Source organism: Carcharhinus amblyrhynchos, unplaced genomic scaffold, assembly GCF_965287045.1.
Source record: "Carcharhinus amblyrhynchos unplaced genomic scaffold, sCarAmb.v2.hapA scaffold_37, whole genome shotgun sequence".
NCBI lineage: Eukaryota > Metazoa > Chordata > Chondrichthyes > Carcharhiniformes > Carcharhinidae > Carcharhinus > Carcharhinus amblyrhynchos.
Genome location: NW_027649778.1, coordinates 10,667,351 through 10,687,095, shown reverse-complemented (window position 1 = coordinate 10,687,095; position 19,745 = coordinate 10,667,351). Strand labels below are relative to the sequence as shown.

The 19,745-nt window shown below is 42.2% G+C and overlaps 1 protein-coding gene across 1 annotated transcript in view; it reads right to left on the bottom strand.

The window, feature by feature from the left end:
* The window catches only part of LOC145362273 (heterogeneous nuclear ribonucleoprotein U-like protein 1), a 65,371-nt gene extending 46,507 nt beyond the window's left edge, over nt 1-18,864 (bottom strand). The window contains exons 1-5 of the mRNA XM_080218359.1: nt 18,392-18,864; nt 5,975-6,139; nt 4,799-4,937; nt 4,447-4,520; nt 4,194-4,333 (exon numbers count right to left, since the gene is read on the bottom strand). Of these exons, the coding sequence (XP_080074485.1) occupies nt 4,194-4,333; nt 4,447-4,520; nt 4,799-4,937; nt 5,975-6,139; nt 18,392-18,605 (732 nt within the window). The 5' untranslated portion in view covers nt 18,606-18,864. The remainder of the gene's footprint in view (nt 1-4,193; nt 4,334-4,446; nt 4,521-4,798; nt 4,938-5,974; nt 6,140-18,391) is intronic.
* Nucleotides 18,865-19,745: the final 881 nt, after the last annotated feature.

Sequence of the window (19,745 nt, the reverse complement as noted above, 5' to 3'; positions counted from 1 at the left end):
CACCTCATAAGTGCAGTTATTAAAATCTTCTCTACAATCACTCCATGGTCTTGTGTAACCCTATCACTGCAACTTCTTTCAGATCTCAAGAACTAAGAGCAGGAGTAGACTATCTGGCTACTCAAACCTGCTCCACTTTTCAATAAGATCATGGATGATCTTTTCGTGGACACAGCTCCACTTACCTGTCTGCTCACCATAACCCTTAATTCCTTTAAAAAAATTATCTATCCTTGCCTAAAAACATTCAATGAGGTAGCCTCAATTACTTCACTGGGCAGGGAATTCCACAGATTCACAGCCCTTTGTGTGAAGAAGTTCCTCCTTAACTCAGTCCTAAATCTGCTCCCCCTTATTTTGAGGCCATGCCCCCTAGTTCTAGTTTCATTTGCCAGTGGAAACAACTTCCCTGCTTCTATCTTATCAACTCCCTTCATAATTTTGTGTTTCAATAAGATCTCCCCTCATTCTTCTGAATTCGAATGAGTATAGCCCCAGTCTACTCAGTCTCTCCTCATAAGCCAACTCTCTCAACTCTGGAATCAATCTAGTGAATCTCCTCTGCACCACCTCCAGTGCCAGTATATCCTTTCTCAATAAGGAAACCAAAACTGTAAACAATACTCCAGGTGTAACCTCACCAGCACCTTATACAGCTGCAACATAACCTTGCTGTTTTTAAACTCCATCCCTCTAGCAATGAACGACAGAGTTCCACTTCCTTTCTTAATTACCTGCTGCACCTGCAAACCAACTTTTTGTGATTCATGCACAAGGACACCCAGGTCCCCCTGCACAACTGCATGCCATTTAAATAATATCATTTAAATACCATTTAAATAATAGTCCATTTTGCTGTTATTCCTACCAAAATGGATGACCTCACATTTACTAACATTGTACTCCACCTGCCAGACCTTGCTCACTCACTTAGACAATCTATATCCCTTTGCAGACTTTCAGCATCCTCTGCACATTTTGCTCTGCCACTCATTTTTGTGTCAACTACAAATTTTGACACACTACACTTGGTCCCCAACTCCAATCAACTATGTAAATCGTAAACAATTGCAATCCCAACACCGATCTCTGAGGCACACCACTAGTCGCTGATCGCCAAATGGAAAAACACCCATTTGCCCCCACTCTTTGCTTCTGTCAGCTATCCAATCCTAATACATTACCCGTAACACTGTGCACCTTTATCTTATGCAGCAGTCTTTGGTGCGGCACCTTGTCAAATGCCTTCTGGAAATCCAGATACACAACATCCACAGGTTTCCCAAAATCCACTGCAGACGTAATGTTCTCAAAGAATTCCACCGAATTAATCAAAAATGACCTGCCATTCATGAACCCTTGCTGTCCCTTTCCAATGGGACAATTTATATCCAGATGTCTCACTACTTCTTCCTTGATGATAGATTCAAACATTTTCCCTACACAGAAGTTAAGCTAACCGGCCATAGTTACCCTCCTTTTAGTCTATCACCTTTTTTAAACAGTGGCGTCACGTTTGCTGTTTTCCAATCTGCGGGAACCACCCCAGAGTCCAGCGAATTTTGGTTAATTACCACTAGTGCATTTGTTACTTCCCTCACCATCTCTTTTAGTACCCTAGGATGCATTCCACCAGCTCCAAGAGATGTATCTATCTTTAACCCTATTAGTTTGCCCTTCACTATCTCTTTTGAGATAATGATGGTTTCTAGGTCCTCACCTCCTTGTCATCAATTTTTGGCATGTTATTTGTATTTTCCACTATGCAGACCGATACAGGATACCTGTTCAATGCCTAAGCCATTTTCTCATATTCAATTATTACATCCCCCTTCTCATCCTCTAAAGGACCAATGTTTACTTTAGCCACTCTTTTTCATTTTATATATTTCTAGAAACTCTTGCTATTTGTTTTTATATTCTGAGTTAGTTTACTCTAATAATGCATCTTACTTTTCTTTATAGCTTTTTTTTGTGGCTCTGTTAACTTCAAAGATTTCCCAATCCTCTAGTTTCCCACTAATCTTTGCCACTTTGTACACACTTTCTTTCAATTTGATACCGTCCTTTATTTCCTTAGATATCCATGGCTGATTATCTCTTTTTCTACTGTCCTTCTTTATTACTGGTATATACTTATGCTGAGTACTGTGAAAAACGGCTTCGGAAGTCCTCCACTGTTCCTCAATTGTCCCACCATAACGTTTTCGTTTAGCCAACTCCTCTCTCATCCCACTGTAGTTTCTTTTGTTTAAGCACAAGACACTGGTATTAGATTTTACCTTCTCACACTTTATCCTTATTTTAAATTCAACCATACTGTGATTGCTCCTTCCGAGAGGATCCCTAACTGTAAGATCATTAATTATTCCTGTCTCATTATACAGGATCAGATCTAGAATAGCTTGCTCCTCCTTAGGTTCCATCATATACTATTCAAGGAAACTTATCACGGATACATTCTATGAACTCCTCCTCAAGACTGCCTTGATCAATCAGCATGTTGTTTAAAATCCCCCATAATTTTTACATGCGTCAGTTATTTCTTTGTTTATTTCTTGTGATGTTATTATTTGGTGGCCTATAGACTACGCCTATCAATGACTTTTTCTCCTTACTATTTCTAATTTCCACCCAAATTAATTCAACCTTTTTTTTCCATAGAACCTACATTATCTCTCACTCCCGTCCTGATGTCATCCTTAAATATCAGGACTACATCACTTCCTTTATCTTCCTGTCTGTCCTTCCAAACAGTCTGATACCCTTGGTTATTTAACTCCCAGTCGTGACCACCATGCAATCATGTCTGTGACAGCCACCAAATCATACTCACTCGCAATGATTTGTGCCATCAACTCATTTACCTTGTTTTGAATGTGAAAAGCATTCAGATAAAGTGCCCGTATGCTAGTTTTTGTACCTTCTTTTTGAACTCTAACACCTCCATTCAGAACATCTCCCGAGTTCTCCTTCCTTTTAACTTTTTTCCAGATTTTTGATGTAGCTGGAACCTTCTCCACATATGCTAAGCTGCTGCTTTGCTTTCTAATAACCCTTATGTTTCCCATAGTTTTACTCTTCCCTTTCTCCCATCAACTTGCTAGTTTAAAGTCCTTGTGGCCACCCTATTTATTCTTTTCGCAAGACACTGGTCCCAAGTTGGTTCGGGTAAAGACCTTCTGTTCGTCAGATCCAGGACTTTCCTCTCTGCTCAGCAAAATACTTACTGCCAACTTGCAAGTTTCCTTCTTAAAATTTCCCACCATGCTACATCTCTCCTGACCTGTTCAAGACTCCTTGAAACCTAATCATTTGATATAAATCTGCATGAATCATATTTTCCTTCTGAAAACCCATCAGCACATCAAAGCTACTTTGATGTCCAAGCACTGAATTTTTTCAACAAAAAAGCATTGGGAGCAATGGTTCCCTGTTGCATTTCTTGGCTAATCAGAGTCAACTTGTCTTTCTAATTTAAACAAAGGCTTGCGGGGTAATCTGTAGTGCATTCTCCATGGCAATGCCGCGACGAGAGTCCTCTTGCTAACCAATCAGCACCCTTTACAAATCCAATGTAAACTGTCGTTTGAAATTTGGTATTCTTGCACCTGGCTTGACTGAGATGTAAAGCTTCAACAGCACATCTTTTCTCAGCAATACGCAAATTCTGTACTATCAAGCGACTATTTCTTCCAATACACGAGAAAAATCACCAAACTGGTTGAGATTTTTGCCTTCCTATGAATAATATGCTGACTCAATCTGTAAAGATAAATGTTCAGGAAGAGTCACTTAATAGGCATAAAATAAAATACCTATTGTTTCTTTTACAATATGGCTACTTTACAGGTCAATTTTAAAGTGAAGCCATCATTATCGAGCACAAAGGGGCATCACATGGGTCGTCCCACTACGCAGCACAGGGATGCAAGGCAATGATCCTTGAATTCCCGGTTTCCATGGCACTGCTAGATGCAGTGTGCAAAGGGCCAGATCCATTACCAGGAAGGACAAATGAGTGTCCTGTAAGGCTACTATCAAGTACATCCCAGCAAGTGGTTCATGAGCACTACTGGCAGAGACCGAGGAGCAGCTCAACTGTCTAGCTAGAGTTCGGTGGCCTTAAGAGACTTGGGTGGGGAGAAAAAGACAAAGGGCAATTCCTTGCCCTTAAAGAAAAATGTAAGTACCTTAACTTCAAAACAAACTTTCCCCTTGTTGACCCCATATGTTGCTCGTGCTCCTGACCACAGATATGCAAATCCTTCAATAGTCAAGGGGTAGCCACTCAAGCGGTCTCTAGCCACTTTAAAGTGCAGATCACAGTTATCTAGGATGGAAAACATGGAAAAATGTAAGACAGGGAAACAAGAACATATCAAGTCAAACTAGTTCAGATTACCCTGAAAATAGCTTGTTGCAAAGGCACTGTTTAACACTTACAAGTGTCAATTGTCACACGTGATTCATCAAAGTCTTCTTCATCATCCTCTGCGGGTGGCTGGGGTGATTTTGCTCTGTGATAAAGCAAAACACCGCTATTTAACTTGTTAACCAGGCAATAGTTCACAGACAGAAAGATTAATTTACCTTCCTATCAAATCTCCAGTGATTTTCTTTCTGCACAAAGCTAGCTGTTCCTCAGTCAATAACTCAGTGAGCACTATTGACATTTCACCCAGCACCAGGATCAAGAAAACATCAACTGCAACACATTGGATGGAAGATATAACTCATTTCCCACCAGTCACCCAACCAGTCTTTTCCACAATAAGACTGCTTAGTGTCAACTCACCGATTGTAACTCCTATCCTCCCTGTATTCATAATAACCATGCCCTTGTTGAGGGTATGGCCTCTTTCTGCTCAGCTGTGTCTCTTGTTTGACCTCCACTTGATCCAGCCTCTCCTCCTTGACTTCATGTGGCTGAAATTCTGCGTAAGTAATGCACAGTATTAAAAGATTAATACAGGCAAATCCCACCATGGGAAATGTAGTTAAAAACAAAACATAAAGAATCATTCAAAAACATTTGCTACTAAATATAAAAATTCACTACTAAATTTGCCATTCTGGAAAGTATGGGTTTTGACTTTTAAATCTCAATTTATAGATACTGTGGGTGCTGACAAGTTGCGAGCTATTAGACCACAGATTTCCACAGGGGTATAAGCAGAGTGGGCATCGGAGAAAAATCTATTGAGGATTTGTCCAATTGTTTACAGCAATTGCTTTAATCCATAATTGAGACGATACGGTGATACACTGGTTAGCACTGTTGCCTCACAGCACCAGGGGGCCCAGATTCTATTCCCGGCTTGGGTGACTGTGCGGAGTCTACACGTTCTTCCCGTGTCTGCGTGGGCTTCCTCCGGGTGCTCCTGTTTCCTCCCACAGTCTGAAAGATGTGCTGGTTAGGTGCATTGGCCGTGCTAAATTCTCCCAGTGTGTTACCCGAGCAGGCGCCAGAGTGTGGCGATTAGAGGATTTTCACAGTAACTTCATTGCAGTGGTAATGTAAGCCTACTTGCAACAGTGATAATAAATAAATGAAGTGCGTACAAGTTTCAAAAAGGCACCATTTTCTGTACTGGACAGAAGGAGATTATGTGCAAGTGCTTCTAAAACTTGATTCATTAGTCTTAAAGCCATAAATAAAAACAGCAAAATATTAAGCACTTGAGCTGCACAACACAGTTCTGACTGCTATTAAGTTTAGCACAAGACCAACAGTGCTTGGAAAACACAAGTGGAAATCATCAAAGAGCAAGTTACTTTGAGTACACTCTCTGACAACTCACTGGGTGACAGCAACTTATTAGTGTCAGCAACAGAGGGAAGGGGACTAAACTTTTGTCAGCATTAACTGGATTGGTTGCTAAAATCTAATTCTGCACTGCCTTTGATTGGCTATGTTAGAATACATTTTAGGCAATCAAACCAACCGCCTTACGTCAACAAATGCACCAACCTTGTTTATGCGGCTGTGCTGCTGTTTGCTCAATATGTGGCTTCTCAAAGCTTCTCTCAGCATTTCCTTGATCAGGTCTTCCAAAGTCACCAGCTTGCTTATTGTACTGGTTGAAGGAGTTCTGGTCCCTACCATAATTTGCTTCCCGATTATCAGGCAAGGTAGCTGAAAGTGCATGAAAACAAACCAAATCAGAATATTAACAGCCATGTTTCACTTCATATCTACCTTAGCATTAACCCACAGTCTCCTATACATCTTCCTTAAAGTCACTGGGCCATATTTTCAACAGACCCTTAAAAAACGGCAGGCAATTTTCACCCGACGTGGAAGACCTGCTCCCTTCTTGGCAGATTCAATTTTTGCCAGCAGAAATGGGTGGCGTAGAGTGATTCACAATAGGGCCATTCAAACTTATTATGGAGTACAAACAGATCCCAGAGGCCTAGGCTCACAATGTGGATATCACAAATTGTCGGGGTCGATGCAAATATTCTTGAAGGGCAGATAAGGTCTGTGCAAATGTCATGGTCTGAAGTTTTGTTTTAATCCTCTGCCCTTTAAATTTGAAGACAAAAATAGGCATAAGCTGTCAATGAGAGTTAAAATAGCACCATATGCTGGACTGCTTTGATTGACAGGCCATCTGGTGTAGATTAGAAAAAACATTATCTGTTTGCACAGTTTCAATAGAACTTTATTGATATTTCCAAGGGCTGTTATTGTTGTGAATGCTCGGCAGAGTTTCAATAGAACAATTCTCAGCAGGTTTTAAGAGTAAACTCAAATATTTTAATCACAAAAATAAATGTTACACACTACATGCTGCCTATCCTGATAAAGCTACAACTACAAGTTGAATTGCCATGAGCCCCACCTTCCTAGCTAAAACGTCAGTAGGGAGTCCATCAAGACAGTGAAAATCTGTCCCACGGAGGAAATGTTTCAGAAAATAACTTGCAGGTGGGTGGATGGTAGAGAAGCCATGTGTTGGATTTTACATACAACAGCCTTTCAAACCTGCCCATGGGGAAGCATAAAATCCAGCCTGAAGTTTTTAGTGGCAAACATGCCCAATGTGAACTGGCTTAAAGCAAGGGAGGTTCACGTAACAGCAGAAAACAGACATTGACACTTCAAAGAACTGACCACAGAATCCCCACAGTGCAGAAGGAGGCCATTTGGCCCAACAACTCTTCGACAGAGAATCCCACCCAGGCTCTTTCCTGTAATCCCATGCATTTATCCCACTAAACCCTCTAATCCAAGTAACTCTTTCACTGTCTTGCATACCGTGCATGTTCTATGCAACGGCAGTACAAGCATTCACCTGCGTAAGTAAAAACCTTGCCTTTACATAGTGACTTTCATGTTTTATTTAGACATTCCAAACGGCTTTACATCTAATCAAGTATTTTTTATGAATTGTAGCCACTGTTGTAATCAAAGAAATGCAGCAGCTAATTTTCACATAGAAAGCTCCCATAAACTACAATGAAATGAGGGGCCAGACAATCTATACTCATGTTGGCAGAGGTACAGAAATTGGTCAGGTCACTCGCGAGAACTCCCCAACTGGTCCTAGAATAGTACTGTGAGATTTACCTGAGGTTTCATCTGAAGGACTGCACCTTTAAAAGTGCAGCAAACCTTCAGAACAGCACGAGTCAGCAAAGTGTACAATACAATAGAAGTTAACAAACTTTGGCAATTGGCCCTGATTAGAGTCACAAAGAGAGGGGCAAGTACTGCCAAGAGTCCTTGCTCTTTAATTATAATCTCCAAATTGAGATGACAACACACCCATTTGTAAAGGTTAACAGAGTTGAGTCATTTAACCTGACAGAATTAAGCCACAAAATGCCTGTAACAAAACCACAGACTCCCATGTAATAAAAGCAGAATCTGATATAGTGCACACACAAAAGACAAAGTTGGTTTGATTTTTTTTATTACAGTAGAGCTGCAACGGGCTGAAAATAAACAGCTCAGTGAAGACTTCAGACAGAAAGAATAGGACATGATGTTATTGACTGATACCCAAGGCAGAAAACTAAATGTGAAAAAGAGAGAAAGGTGAAGGGAGGGACACCTAATAATTACCAAGGGTGCAGGGGAAATCACCTCCAAGCTGCTTCATACCCTCTACATTTACTTCATCCCCACTCTCGTACATTCAAATCTTTCCTGCAATAGTGCTAGCAGAACTGAAGCAATACTCTCAGTGGCGTAACTAGTATTTGATAGAATCCTAGCATGACCATCTCCTGACTCTTATATTCTAGGTCTCAGCTAATAATGGAAAGTTTCTGTCAGCCTTTTTAACCACTTTGTCCAGCTGTCCTGCTACATTTAAGCATGTGAACACCAGCTCCAAGGTCCCTCCATTCCTCTACACTTCTCAGCATCCTACCATTTATTGTATATTCCTGTGTGTTGTTTGCCCTTCAAGTGGACTACCTCGCACTCTCCGGAAAGGGTGCCATTTGTCACTTTTGGCCCACCTAACCAGCCCATAAATATCCTCCCACAGGCTTTTCAATCATCAAATGCATGGTGAATTTTTGCATCATCTGAAAACTTCTTAAATGTAGGGGCTATTATCAACAGCCTTCCAGTCACAAAAGCACCTATCAACCTGTGTCTCTTTGTCACCCTATTTTTTGCACTATTTTCATCCCTTTGTTTCCTGCCACTGAGCCAATTTTGGATCCAACTTGCCACTTTCCCTTGAATATTGGCAGAAGCCTTGCTCAAATCAATGTAGACTACATAACATGCATTACCCCCTCATCAACCTTCCTTATCTCCTGAAAAATTCAATCAAATTCATCAGACTTGACCTTCCTTTCATAAATCCGTACAAACTCCCCTGGATTAATCCATGTCTTTCTAAATGACAACTGACGCTCAAGAATTTTATCCAATAATCTGCCCACTACCAACAGTAGGCTGCTTGATGTAGAAAACATCATTATGTCTATCTCCTTCTTTCTTCTTAAACAATGTACAGTGCAGAGCAGTCAAGCAATATGTAAAATAAGCTCCTACAGTAAAAGGGATGAAAAAAGTGCAAACAACAGAATGGAGGTGCCAAAGAGAAGCACATAAATGTAAACAAGGCGAGGAAAACAGAAGGAGAGACCAAAAAAAATCTGCAGGGACATGTTTAATAAAAATAGAAAATTAAAAAGCAAATCCTGGTGAACCTACAACCTGCTGGAGGACAGACTCCTGCTGTTTTCCCCTCCTAACATTTTCCTTCACCAAGCTTAAACAAAAATAATGCTTGCTCATCTGGAAAGACAGAAGGGTGAAAAGTGTATAAAAACACAAGTAAACAAGAAGAGGAGAGCAAAAGAAAAAAAATCCACAAATGCAGGTTGCGATGAAAATAGAAAATTCAAGCAGTGAACCCACAACCTTACCAGGAGGATGCAGGAAGATAATTGTGCAGTTTCAACAGATTCTGTCTTTAGAAAATATTGTTAGAGTGCAGTCCTTTTCAATTCTAGGATGATTTCTGGATAGCAGGAAGGTTAAAGATGAACACTTACTGATAACAATCAGATTTGCATTTCTGATCAGAAGAGTACTGAGGCTTTCCTTCACCGATAAGCTGTTAGTTATTAAAGGCAAAGGACTAATAGCATGCAAAACAACTGGGGCCAAGTCTCAGAGAACAGAGACAGACTTTCTAAACAGCCCACCTTATCACTTGCCTGCCCCCATGACCACCAACGATCTGCTTTCAGGGTCAACAGCCTGGCTCTAACCTGGGGGGGTGGATGGATGGACAGAAGCACGTGCATACACATACCCCGAGTGAAATTTGGCTTTAATGGAGCCCTCTGAACCAAGGATTGTCTGATAAGTCAGGAAATGTCCTGGCTTGAGCTAGCTGCCCCAGTCATGAAAATGCAGCCCATGATTTCTTCTACATGCTCCTAATGAACTGCTCAGTACAATAATTTAAAAAAGAGTGGAGTTATACAATCAAAATGCTCACCCAAAGATATTGCATGAAGACTGGAAAACAGAGCAAAAATGTGGAAGTCACCCTCCAAATAAGATGCTTAAGCAACAAATCAAAAGCCTGGTTTATGCTAAATGTTATCAAGGAAATTTTGGGCCACTGGTGACCAAAGTTGGGATCCTCCCCTAAAATGAAGTGCAGTTTTTTTTGCTAAAACATCAGAATATATCTGGTTACATAGAAGTGACTTATCATTTACAATATGTTGCATTATGGTCTGACATAATTGGTCTTCAAATAAACGAACGTCCATTTATTTCTGAGAAAACTTCCTCCCACTATCCTGGTGGCTTTCAATTTATAAACCTCAAGCTCCAAAATTACTAACCAGAAGTTATCATGCGCCATTCCATTGTTACATCCACAGGAATCCACTGCAAAAGCCACAATGGTCAACCCGATATACCAGTTCTGGATCTCATGGAATGGTGGCCCACAAATAACGCAAACAATTCCACGTCAAACTTTCCCCAGATACTTTAAACATTATATAGTTTGTGATTAGAAACTATATATATAAAACTATATTAAAAACTAGAACAGGACACGAGTTGTAATCTCTGGATTATTATCGAACCACGTCCAAATTTGCTGAGGCTGAAAGAGTAGCACAAGGAATACAACTTAATTTAGTGTAACACTGAGGCAGGAAAGTAATGCAACATGGTGAGGGTTCCACCTGAACCAAGCTGTGATCAATGTCTTAGCAGCAAGGATAAACAGCCATGAGGCCTAGGAAGTGCAGGGCAGCATTAATGTACGAAGGGAAAGGCAGAGTTAAAAAATGTAAATTGTGTTTTATTGATTACAGCTAAGGGGAAAATCAGAAACTTGAGCAACATACTTCAGTAGAACAGTGTGTGGCCCAACTGAGCATTCTCTATAGAAATACATGGATTATTTCAATAATGGAATGAACTCCAGGATTAAACTTGAGTTAGAGGGTGTCACATGGTGGTTATTACAGAGGTACGAATGCAAGACTGTCAGCACTAGGAACCAAATATACCAGGTTTTAAGTCTACAGAAGATATCTGGAAAATAGCACCAGGGACCCCGGCTCAATCCCAGGCTTGGGTCACTCTGTGTGGAGACTGCACATTCTTCCCGTATCTGCATGGGCTTCCTCCAGGTGCTCTGGTTTCCTCCCACAGTCCCAAAGGTGTGCAGGCTAGATAGGGCAGCCGTGATAAATTTCTCCTTAATGTCCAAGATATAAAGGTTAGGTAGATTGACCATGATAAATGCACAAGGTATAAGGGGGTGGTGGGCTTGGGTATCTTGAACCAATGCAGTCATTCAAGATCAGTACACATGAATATGTCGAGAAGCGAGTTCCAGGATTTTGAGTCCATGACAGTGAAGGACCAGTGATGTAGTTCGAAGCTGGGATGCAGTGTGATTTGAAGGGGGAACTTGCACAGGGTGGAGTTCCCATGCATGCTGCCCTCATCCTTTTTGGTTGGAGCAGGACATACGTTTGGAAGGTACTGCCAGGCTTGGCGAGTTACTGTTTCTTCAGCCCTGCTGGGTCAAATTCTGGAATATCCTACCTAACAGCACTGATTGTGCCAACACCACAGACAACAGCAGCATACCACCACCTGCAAGGGAAACTGGGGTTGGAGGAATAAATGTTGGCCTCGTCAATATCCATTTCATGAACAAATGAATTTTAATATTTAGTGAACACTCCTCAGATAGAAATTACAATAGTGTTCCGCATAGCATTTGAAAGGAGAAACCTGAAACAGTTAAAGATTCTATATTTTGGTATGGCTAATTGCACTGTGATGATCAATTGCCCTATTTATTGTAGACAAAGAGTTTAACAGCCAAAAAACCAGATCAGTGTGATCCAGAACCAGCTCCTACCTTGAGGGACAGGAGATCCAGCTACCTAAAGAAAGTCGGCAGGGATACCAGAAGTAATAAGAGAGACATAATGAAACAAAAAGCACTGGTCCATGAATGGTATAGATAAAACAATAATAAGTGGGGAAATAGATATTCATTTGTTTGTTAGTTCATGAGATATGGGTGTCATTGGCTGGGCCAGTATTTATTCCCCATCCCTGAGAGCACTTAAGACTTAACTACATTAACCTGGATCTGGAGTCACATGTAGGCCACAGCAAGCAAACAGGGAAGATTTCTTTCCCTAAAGAACATTAGTGAACCAGATGGGGTTTTACGACAATGGTTTCATCATTAGACTTTTCATTCCAGACTTCTACTAAATTCAAATTTCACCATCTGCAGTGGTGGGATTCAAACTTGGGTCTCCACAGCATTTCCCTGGTGTGTGGATTACTACTCCAGCGACAATACCGGCAACTCCTCCAGAGCTTCAAAATGGGAGCATGAAAATAAACTTGCTATCAAGATCAACACAATTTTTACAAATATCAGTCACTGCACAAATGAACGGCAGATGCATTATAATCTGGACAAATGTGAGGTTATCCACTTTAGTAGCAAAAACAGGAAGATAGATTACTATCTGAATGCCCATAAATTGAGGGAGAATGTGTGACGAGACAGGGGTATCCTTGTACGTCAGTCACTGAAAGTAAGCAGCAAGCAGTAAAAAAGGCAAATGTTGGCCTTCATAGTGAGAGGTTTCGAGTGCAGGAGCAGGGATGTCTTGCTGCAGTTATACAGGGCCTTAGTGAGGCCACATCTGGAATATCTTGCGCAGTTTTGGTCTCCTTATCCGAGGAAGGATATTCTTATGCTAGAGATGGTTTACCAAACTGACTCCTGGGATGGCAGCAGTGATAGATGAGGAGAGATTGAGTCAACTAGGATTGTATTCACTGGAGTTCAGAAGAATGAGGGGGGAATCTCAAAGAAACCTATAAAATACTGGATGGACTGGACAGGGTACATGCAAGAAGGATGTTCCTGATGATGGGGGTGTCCAGAACCAGGAGTCAGTCTGAAAAGTTTATAAAGTTAAGGTTTATTTATTAGTCACAAGTAAGGCTTACATTAAGACTGTAAAGAAGTTGCTATGAAATTCCCCTAGTTGCCACACTCTGGCGCCTGTTCGGGTCAATGTGCCTAAACAGCACATCTTTCAGATTGTGGGAGGAAACCGAACACCCAGAAGAAACCCACACAGACTCGGGGAGAATGTACAAATTCCACACAGACAGTGACCCAAGCCGGGAACTGAACCCAGGTCCCTGGTGCTGGAAGGCAGCAGTGCTAACCACTGTGCCACCATGCAGCCCATATCACTGACAATATAGGGTAGATTGTTTAGGACAGAGATGAGGAGAAATTTGGCTCAAAGGACTAAATGGCCTTCTCCTGCTCCTGTTTTCTATGTTTAAACCCTCCTCCTGAGCCTGGCTTTCAAGTTTACAATCCATTGCTGAAATAATAACCAAACCAAAAAAAATTTAGATCTTTTCCAATGGCTTGCTTCCTTATATATCTGCCTAACATACCAGCATGGAAACATAGTTTAAAAGTGAAGAGATCTGGAGTAGAGGGAGAAATTGTTTTTTTTAAAAAGTTTCTCTTTAAATGCTTCAGCAAAGAACTGGCTCTCTGCATACAAGCTTTTCTTATTTGTTCTACATATCTCTTTTTAAAAGTTTTCAACATACAGAAAAAGTCATTTTCCAGTCCCACCTGCCACAGGAATCACAGCAGGCAGAACATGAACCATGCAAAAATCTGTTGACTTGGGGTGGGGTTTTCCAGCCTTAGGGCAAGCGTGGCTGGAAAATCCCACCCAAAGAATTCAGTCTATTCTGAAGTGCTCAACCTTCCTGGCCTTTCCTTTACTGTCAGCCACCAGAGAAGGGTTCTGCAGGCCGCTGATGAATTAAAGAAATCTGTTTAATTATTGTTGGAACCCAGGCTGCCTGCCTCACACCAAGTCTTTCTCATTGCTTCAATATTATTTAATGGAGGCTTTACCTACACATAGCCCCCCAAAAATCAAAGGAATCCTCGATAAAAACATTCCAAGAACTTTCAAAAAGTATTTTCACTCCTAGGTAATTTCAAAATGATGAAAAACTGGAAACAGTGACAGTCCAAAGGGATTTGGGATTCCACATATACAGATCATTAAAATATCATGAACAGGTATAGAAAATAATCAAAAGTTGAATGGAATACTCTCGCTTAAAACTGAACGAGGGACAAGTTAGAGAGAGATGTGTTATAGTTATACAAAGCTCTGGTCAGTCCACATCTGTGTACTTTGAGCAGTTCTGGGCACACACCTTTTGGATATATTGGCATTGGGAATGCAGCATAGATTTACCAGAATTATACCTGGATTCCAAGGTTTAAATTTCAAAATGAGATTACATGGTGCACAACAAAGCTCACAGGATAAGGGTGACAGGGCCACAGGACTTAATGGAAAACCCTTGCAATAGTAAACTAGACAATGCAGAGCCCAGAACTGTAGGGGTCCCCAAACTTCAGAGATCTCTCAACAGTAAAGGAATTCGGGGTTATGGTGACGGGTCAGTAAATGGAGTTTAGTCCATGAAAAGATCAACCATGATCTTATTGAATGGCGGAGCAGGCTCAAGGGGCCAGATGGCCAACTCCTGCTTCTAGTTCTCATCCTAGAATTTTGTAGAATGCATCTGATTTGACTCCAAGTAAACAAGTCAGGATGTTCCTTCATTCTGCAAATGTTAGGATATTGTACAGCACGTTCCTTTTTGCCTGGGAAACCCAGGATCAGATGCAAGGGGTTGAACTCTAAAGCTGTAACAAAGATCCTCTCACTGCTAAGCCAATTGTGGTTGTACCCTGATAGATCCCCATCCTTCAATATATCCTTTTATTACTTGGGCAATGAGTGGCGCTGGATATAATGAACAATCTGAACCAGCAATAGTAATATTCCGTTTTTCCCTCTCTCTCTTCCAAATGAATCTGTTTGAAAATGATCTTGCTGTACTGTACCAATCTGAGAGTTTGTTGCATTATTTGTAAAAATGAGAAAATCTTCCATTTTTTTTAAATGAGACTACATAAACTAGGGCTGTATTCACTGGAATTTTTGATTTGATGGGAGGTTGATATTGAAAGGATAGGGATAGATGGATAAACTATTTCTGCTGGCTACATCTAAAAAATTAAATCGCAGCTTTTCAGGAGTGAAATCCAGAAGCAAGGAAAAGGGATGTTTCAAACTTGCGACTTCATGCTAGTGAATTATTAATTTTAAGACCTTTTTGGTTATCCAAAGATATCAAAGCATAAAAGATCAAAGGTGGGTGTAAGAAGTCAGCAGATGTTGAACAGTGCCTCGTTATGCACACAGAACTGCGGCATCTTTTCTGTTCACACCCTCTGAGCTGGCAGGCAGGGCACTTGGTTTAACTTCCCACAACCTGGACAATTAACACTTAGTCCATCTAGACTGTACGTTAAAGTTCATCACTAAATAGTGGGACAGACTCAGACTACCCCTATTCCAATGTAATGTTGCTGTAGACAATAGAGTAACTTTTGGAGTTTCCTCAATTTTTTTTGAAGACAAAAACGTTTGTCAAGGCATTCCGCAACTTGGCTAAAATTATCTCACAGTCAGATTCCAGGTTAATACCTCCCACTGCAGACTTGGGACATGTATTTTTGATGGAGCGTGCTAATTGTCTATGGCGTGGCAAGCTGAAGTGAAACCAAGCATCCTGTCTGCCAGTTATGGCATGTGAACAATAAAGATGCAGCAGCACTATATGAATAGCAGGGCCCTGTTCAAAATCTGTCCCTTCATCATCAGCCCCATCAAAAAACAGATTACTGTCTCTAGTCATTCAATTGTTCAAAGGTGGCACAGCAGTTAGCACTGCTGCCTCACAGTACCAGGGACCGGGTTTGATTCCCGACTTGAGTCACTGTCTGTGCAGAGTTCATAAAATCAGAAGACACAGGAGCAGGATTAGGCCACTCGGCCCATCGAGTCTGCTCCTCCATTCAATCATGGCTGATTTTTTTCTCATCCCTATTCTCCTGCCTTTTCCCCATAACCCCTGATCCCCTTATTAATCCATCGGTCTGCACATTCTTCCCGTGTTTGCGTGGTTATCCGCCGGGTGCTCCGGTTTCCTCCCACATTCCAAAGACGTGCTGGTTAGGTGCATCGGCCATGCTAAATTCTCCCTTCAGTGTACCTGAACGGGTGGAGTATGGCAACTAGAGGATTTTCAGTTACTCCACTGCCACGATAATGTAAGCCTACTTGTGACATTGATCAAAAAGCATTAAACAAAATGGATTTGAGGCACTTTTGAATTATTTTAAATTGTTTTCTTTATTTGTAATTTATCCCTCTTACTTTCTAGGCTTGTGAGTGCCACCATTTCACACTTTAACCTGGTAATATTAGTATCTGGATCATCAAATGCTGTATAGCAGTGTCAATAATACTGCATGATAAAGCAGCAGGTTCTTCGGATTTTCACAGTAACTTCATTGCAATCTTAATGTAAACCTATTTGTGACAATAATAAATAAACTTTAAAAACTTTTCCTCACACAACTATCAGCCTCATCAAGGTGGCAGATCAACCACTGTACACTATTAATCCATTCACATCTTCATCTAAGAGGCTGATGACCGCAGTGCCACGCATGACCTCTCACCTTTAAGCAGTCCATTAATATTAATTCAAAAAAATCCAATGTTTGTTAAAACCAAATGACAAAACACAGAAAAATATCAATAAATCATTCACAGTTTACTTCCTCAATTCTGTTGAAAAGCTTCAGAGTGATCAGGCAGGGGTATTTTGTTCAATAATTTGAATATAAGCAATCTACCTTTCCTAGCTAGTGGTTAAGAATTTCCCATCCATCAGGGGGTAAACTGTTTTGTTTACCACAATCACTTCCTATTGAAAATGTAAAAATCGACACTATTTCCGACAGCCTGCAGGTTCAAAATGAAGGTTCAGAAAGTTTAGGGACTTCAAAGCTTTGGATCCAACCTGCCAACCCTCCTAAATCCCAAGATGCTTTGGATGTCAGAATCAAATTTATAATATCATTGTTCCAAGAGTATTTTGAAGCAATTGGTCAGATCAGTAGCTTTTACTTCCTAATATCACAATTTCCTCTCCTCTCCCCAGTACAGCAACTTGCATTCAGAAAGGATCATTAATGTAATGAAACATTCCCCAGATATCTCACAGGCACGTAAAGACAAAAACTGACACTGAGCAGAAGGACACATTGGGTCTGTTGATCAAACATCTGATCAAAAAGACAAGTTTTCAGCAGCTTCTTGAAGGTGAAAGAAGTTTGGGGAGGGAACGCCACTGTTTACAGTCACCTGGTGAGTTGAAAGAACAGGGGGCCACACCAGAATTAGAGGAATGCAATTTCTGGGGGAAGCTGTTGGACTAGAGGACGTTGCAGCTCCTTCAAAAATAAACACAAGAACCCACCAGAACCACGAACAACGTATACCAAACATTTCTGTATCCCCCTCGGCAAAACCAACTTTGCTGCTGTGCTCACCAACTTCAACTAAGCCAAGATATGTGCGCTTTCAAAATGTTCACAACGTCCACTGACATCACTCTGGAATTAGCTGACAGGAATCAGAGCACTGAATAATTCTATTTCAGCAGAACTGTAACTTATTCAAGAGGGATGAATCAAGTCAGTTGAAGGCCAGGAATCAAACCCTTTTGGATGGTTTGTCTCCAGACCACATGATAGTTTGATCTACTGGTGCATGAGAGAAATATTCTGGCCATGTTACATATCAAATTCCCTTTTGTAATCTACTACTAAAACTGATTTCAGCACTGTTTCAGGCACTGTCTTACAACACTGCATAAATGGTTCTCTTCTGGTGCTGTAAAGGCACTACGAAGTTTATAATAATGCTGTCCACTCCATCTGATGATTTAAACCCCATTTTATTTCAACTCAAATAATTGGATGATTCCTTTGAAGAATAAAAAAAGTCTTCCAGGCAGAATATATTGCAACTTCTATTGAATGAGGGTAAAGATTCCCAATGTCAAGCATTTAAAAAGGGCAGAGAAGAGGATCAGATGCCAGATGCAGAAAGTCTGACTCCAGGAAACCCAGACTAAACCAAACTCAAGGTGAGCAAATGAGCAGGGCTTACCTGGCCGTGCCCAAACACGCGCAAGCACAGACACGGCTCACCTGGCCGAGGCCGGAACGGCGCAGGGGCAGACACGGCCCACCGGTCCGGGTCCGGACGCACACACGCGCAGACGCGACCTACCTGTCCGGGGCCCGGACACGCGCACGCGCAGACGCGGCCTACCTGTCCGGGGTCCGGACCCGCGCACGCGCAGACGCCGCCTACCACTCCGGGCCCGGACCAACGCACGCGCAGACGCTCGGCTTACCTGCCCGAGATCTGACGGCCGCTGCTGCCGCCGCCTCCTCCTGTCGCCGCCGTTCTGCGGCCGCCCGCTCCTCCTCCTCCGCGGCGGCGCGGTGTAGAGCCGCTTGCAGCCGTTCCTGCAGGTCCGCCTTGAGGCCCTTGGTGTCCAGGCCGCGTTTGTGCAGCTCTTCCTTCAGCTCGTTCACTTTTAGTCTCCGTACGTCCAGCGAACTCATCTCCGCGTATCTGAATCAATTTAAAGCGAAAAACCCTCCACCGGCAGGTGGGAAACGACGCGGTCTGGCACCCGAGAGACAGGGAGAAAAACCCGAATAAACAAATCCACCCCAGCGGCCGTTGACGGAGAACGAACGCTTTCAGTTCGATGAAGAAAATCCCTCTCGCCCGCCGCGGCGTCTGACGAAACAAAATGGCCGCCGTCTCCCTTCGCCCGCTTTGGTGGCGCCAGGGGCTCGGCCGAATACACTGCTGTCTCAGCGCTTCTCATTGGTCACCAGCTGCTCACAATGGGGTCCGCTGTTACCGAATCACCAATCAGGGGCCGCCTAACAACAGGTTGTCCCCTCCGGCTTCCGCCGTGTCGCCGCCTCTCATTGGTCCACATTCCCCGCAGCTTGAACAGTATGGGAAGGGGGCGGAAAGCCTGATGTCCAATCGGACCAAAGCTTGCTTGAAAGAGGCCATCCATAGGAAAGGAGGCGGGGCCCCAGTGCGCGAGCGTCCAATCAACTGGCAGAGTCCCCGCTAAGTCCCACCTCTATCTCCTGTTGTCATTGAAGGGCGGGCTCCATTTACTTGGAAAGGTGATTGGAGTATTCATATGTCAATCAAAGTGAAGCTGGGCCCACCTCCCCCCTTTGAGTATATAAAGGGAGCCAGGACATTGTTCACAAGGGGAGAATTGATTTGAGAAGGCACATTGTCCACAAAGGATGATTGATTTGAGAAGAGACATTGTCCACAAAGGATGATTGATTTGAGAAGGGACATTGTTCACAAGGGGGGATTGATTTGAGAGGGGACATTGTCCACAAGGGGGATTGATTTGAGAAGGGACATTGTCCACAAGGAGGGATTGATTTGAGAAGGGACATTGTCCACAAGGAGGGATTGATTTGAGATGGGACATTGTCCACAAGGGGGGATTCAAAAGTCTGATGACAGCAGGGAAGAAGCTGTTCTCGAGTCATTTGGTCTCAGACTTCTGTGTCTCTTTCTCGATCAAGTGTAGTATCGACATGTGCTTAGTTGAAGGTTACATTTTAGCTTCATTTGAAGCAATTTTTAAAAGCGACATCTCGGCCTTTTGGCTAAGATGCAAATGAGACCAGGCCTTGGAGGAGAACATAAGAAAT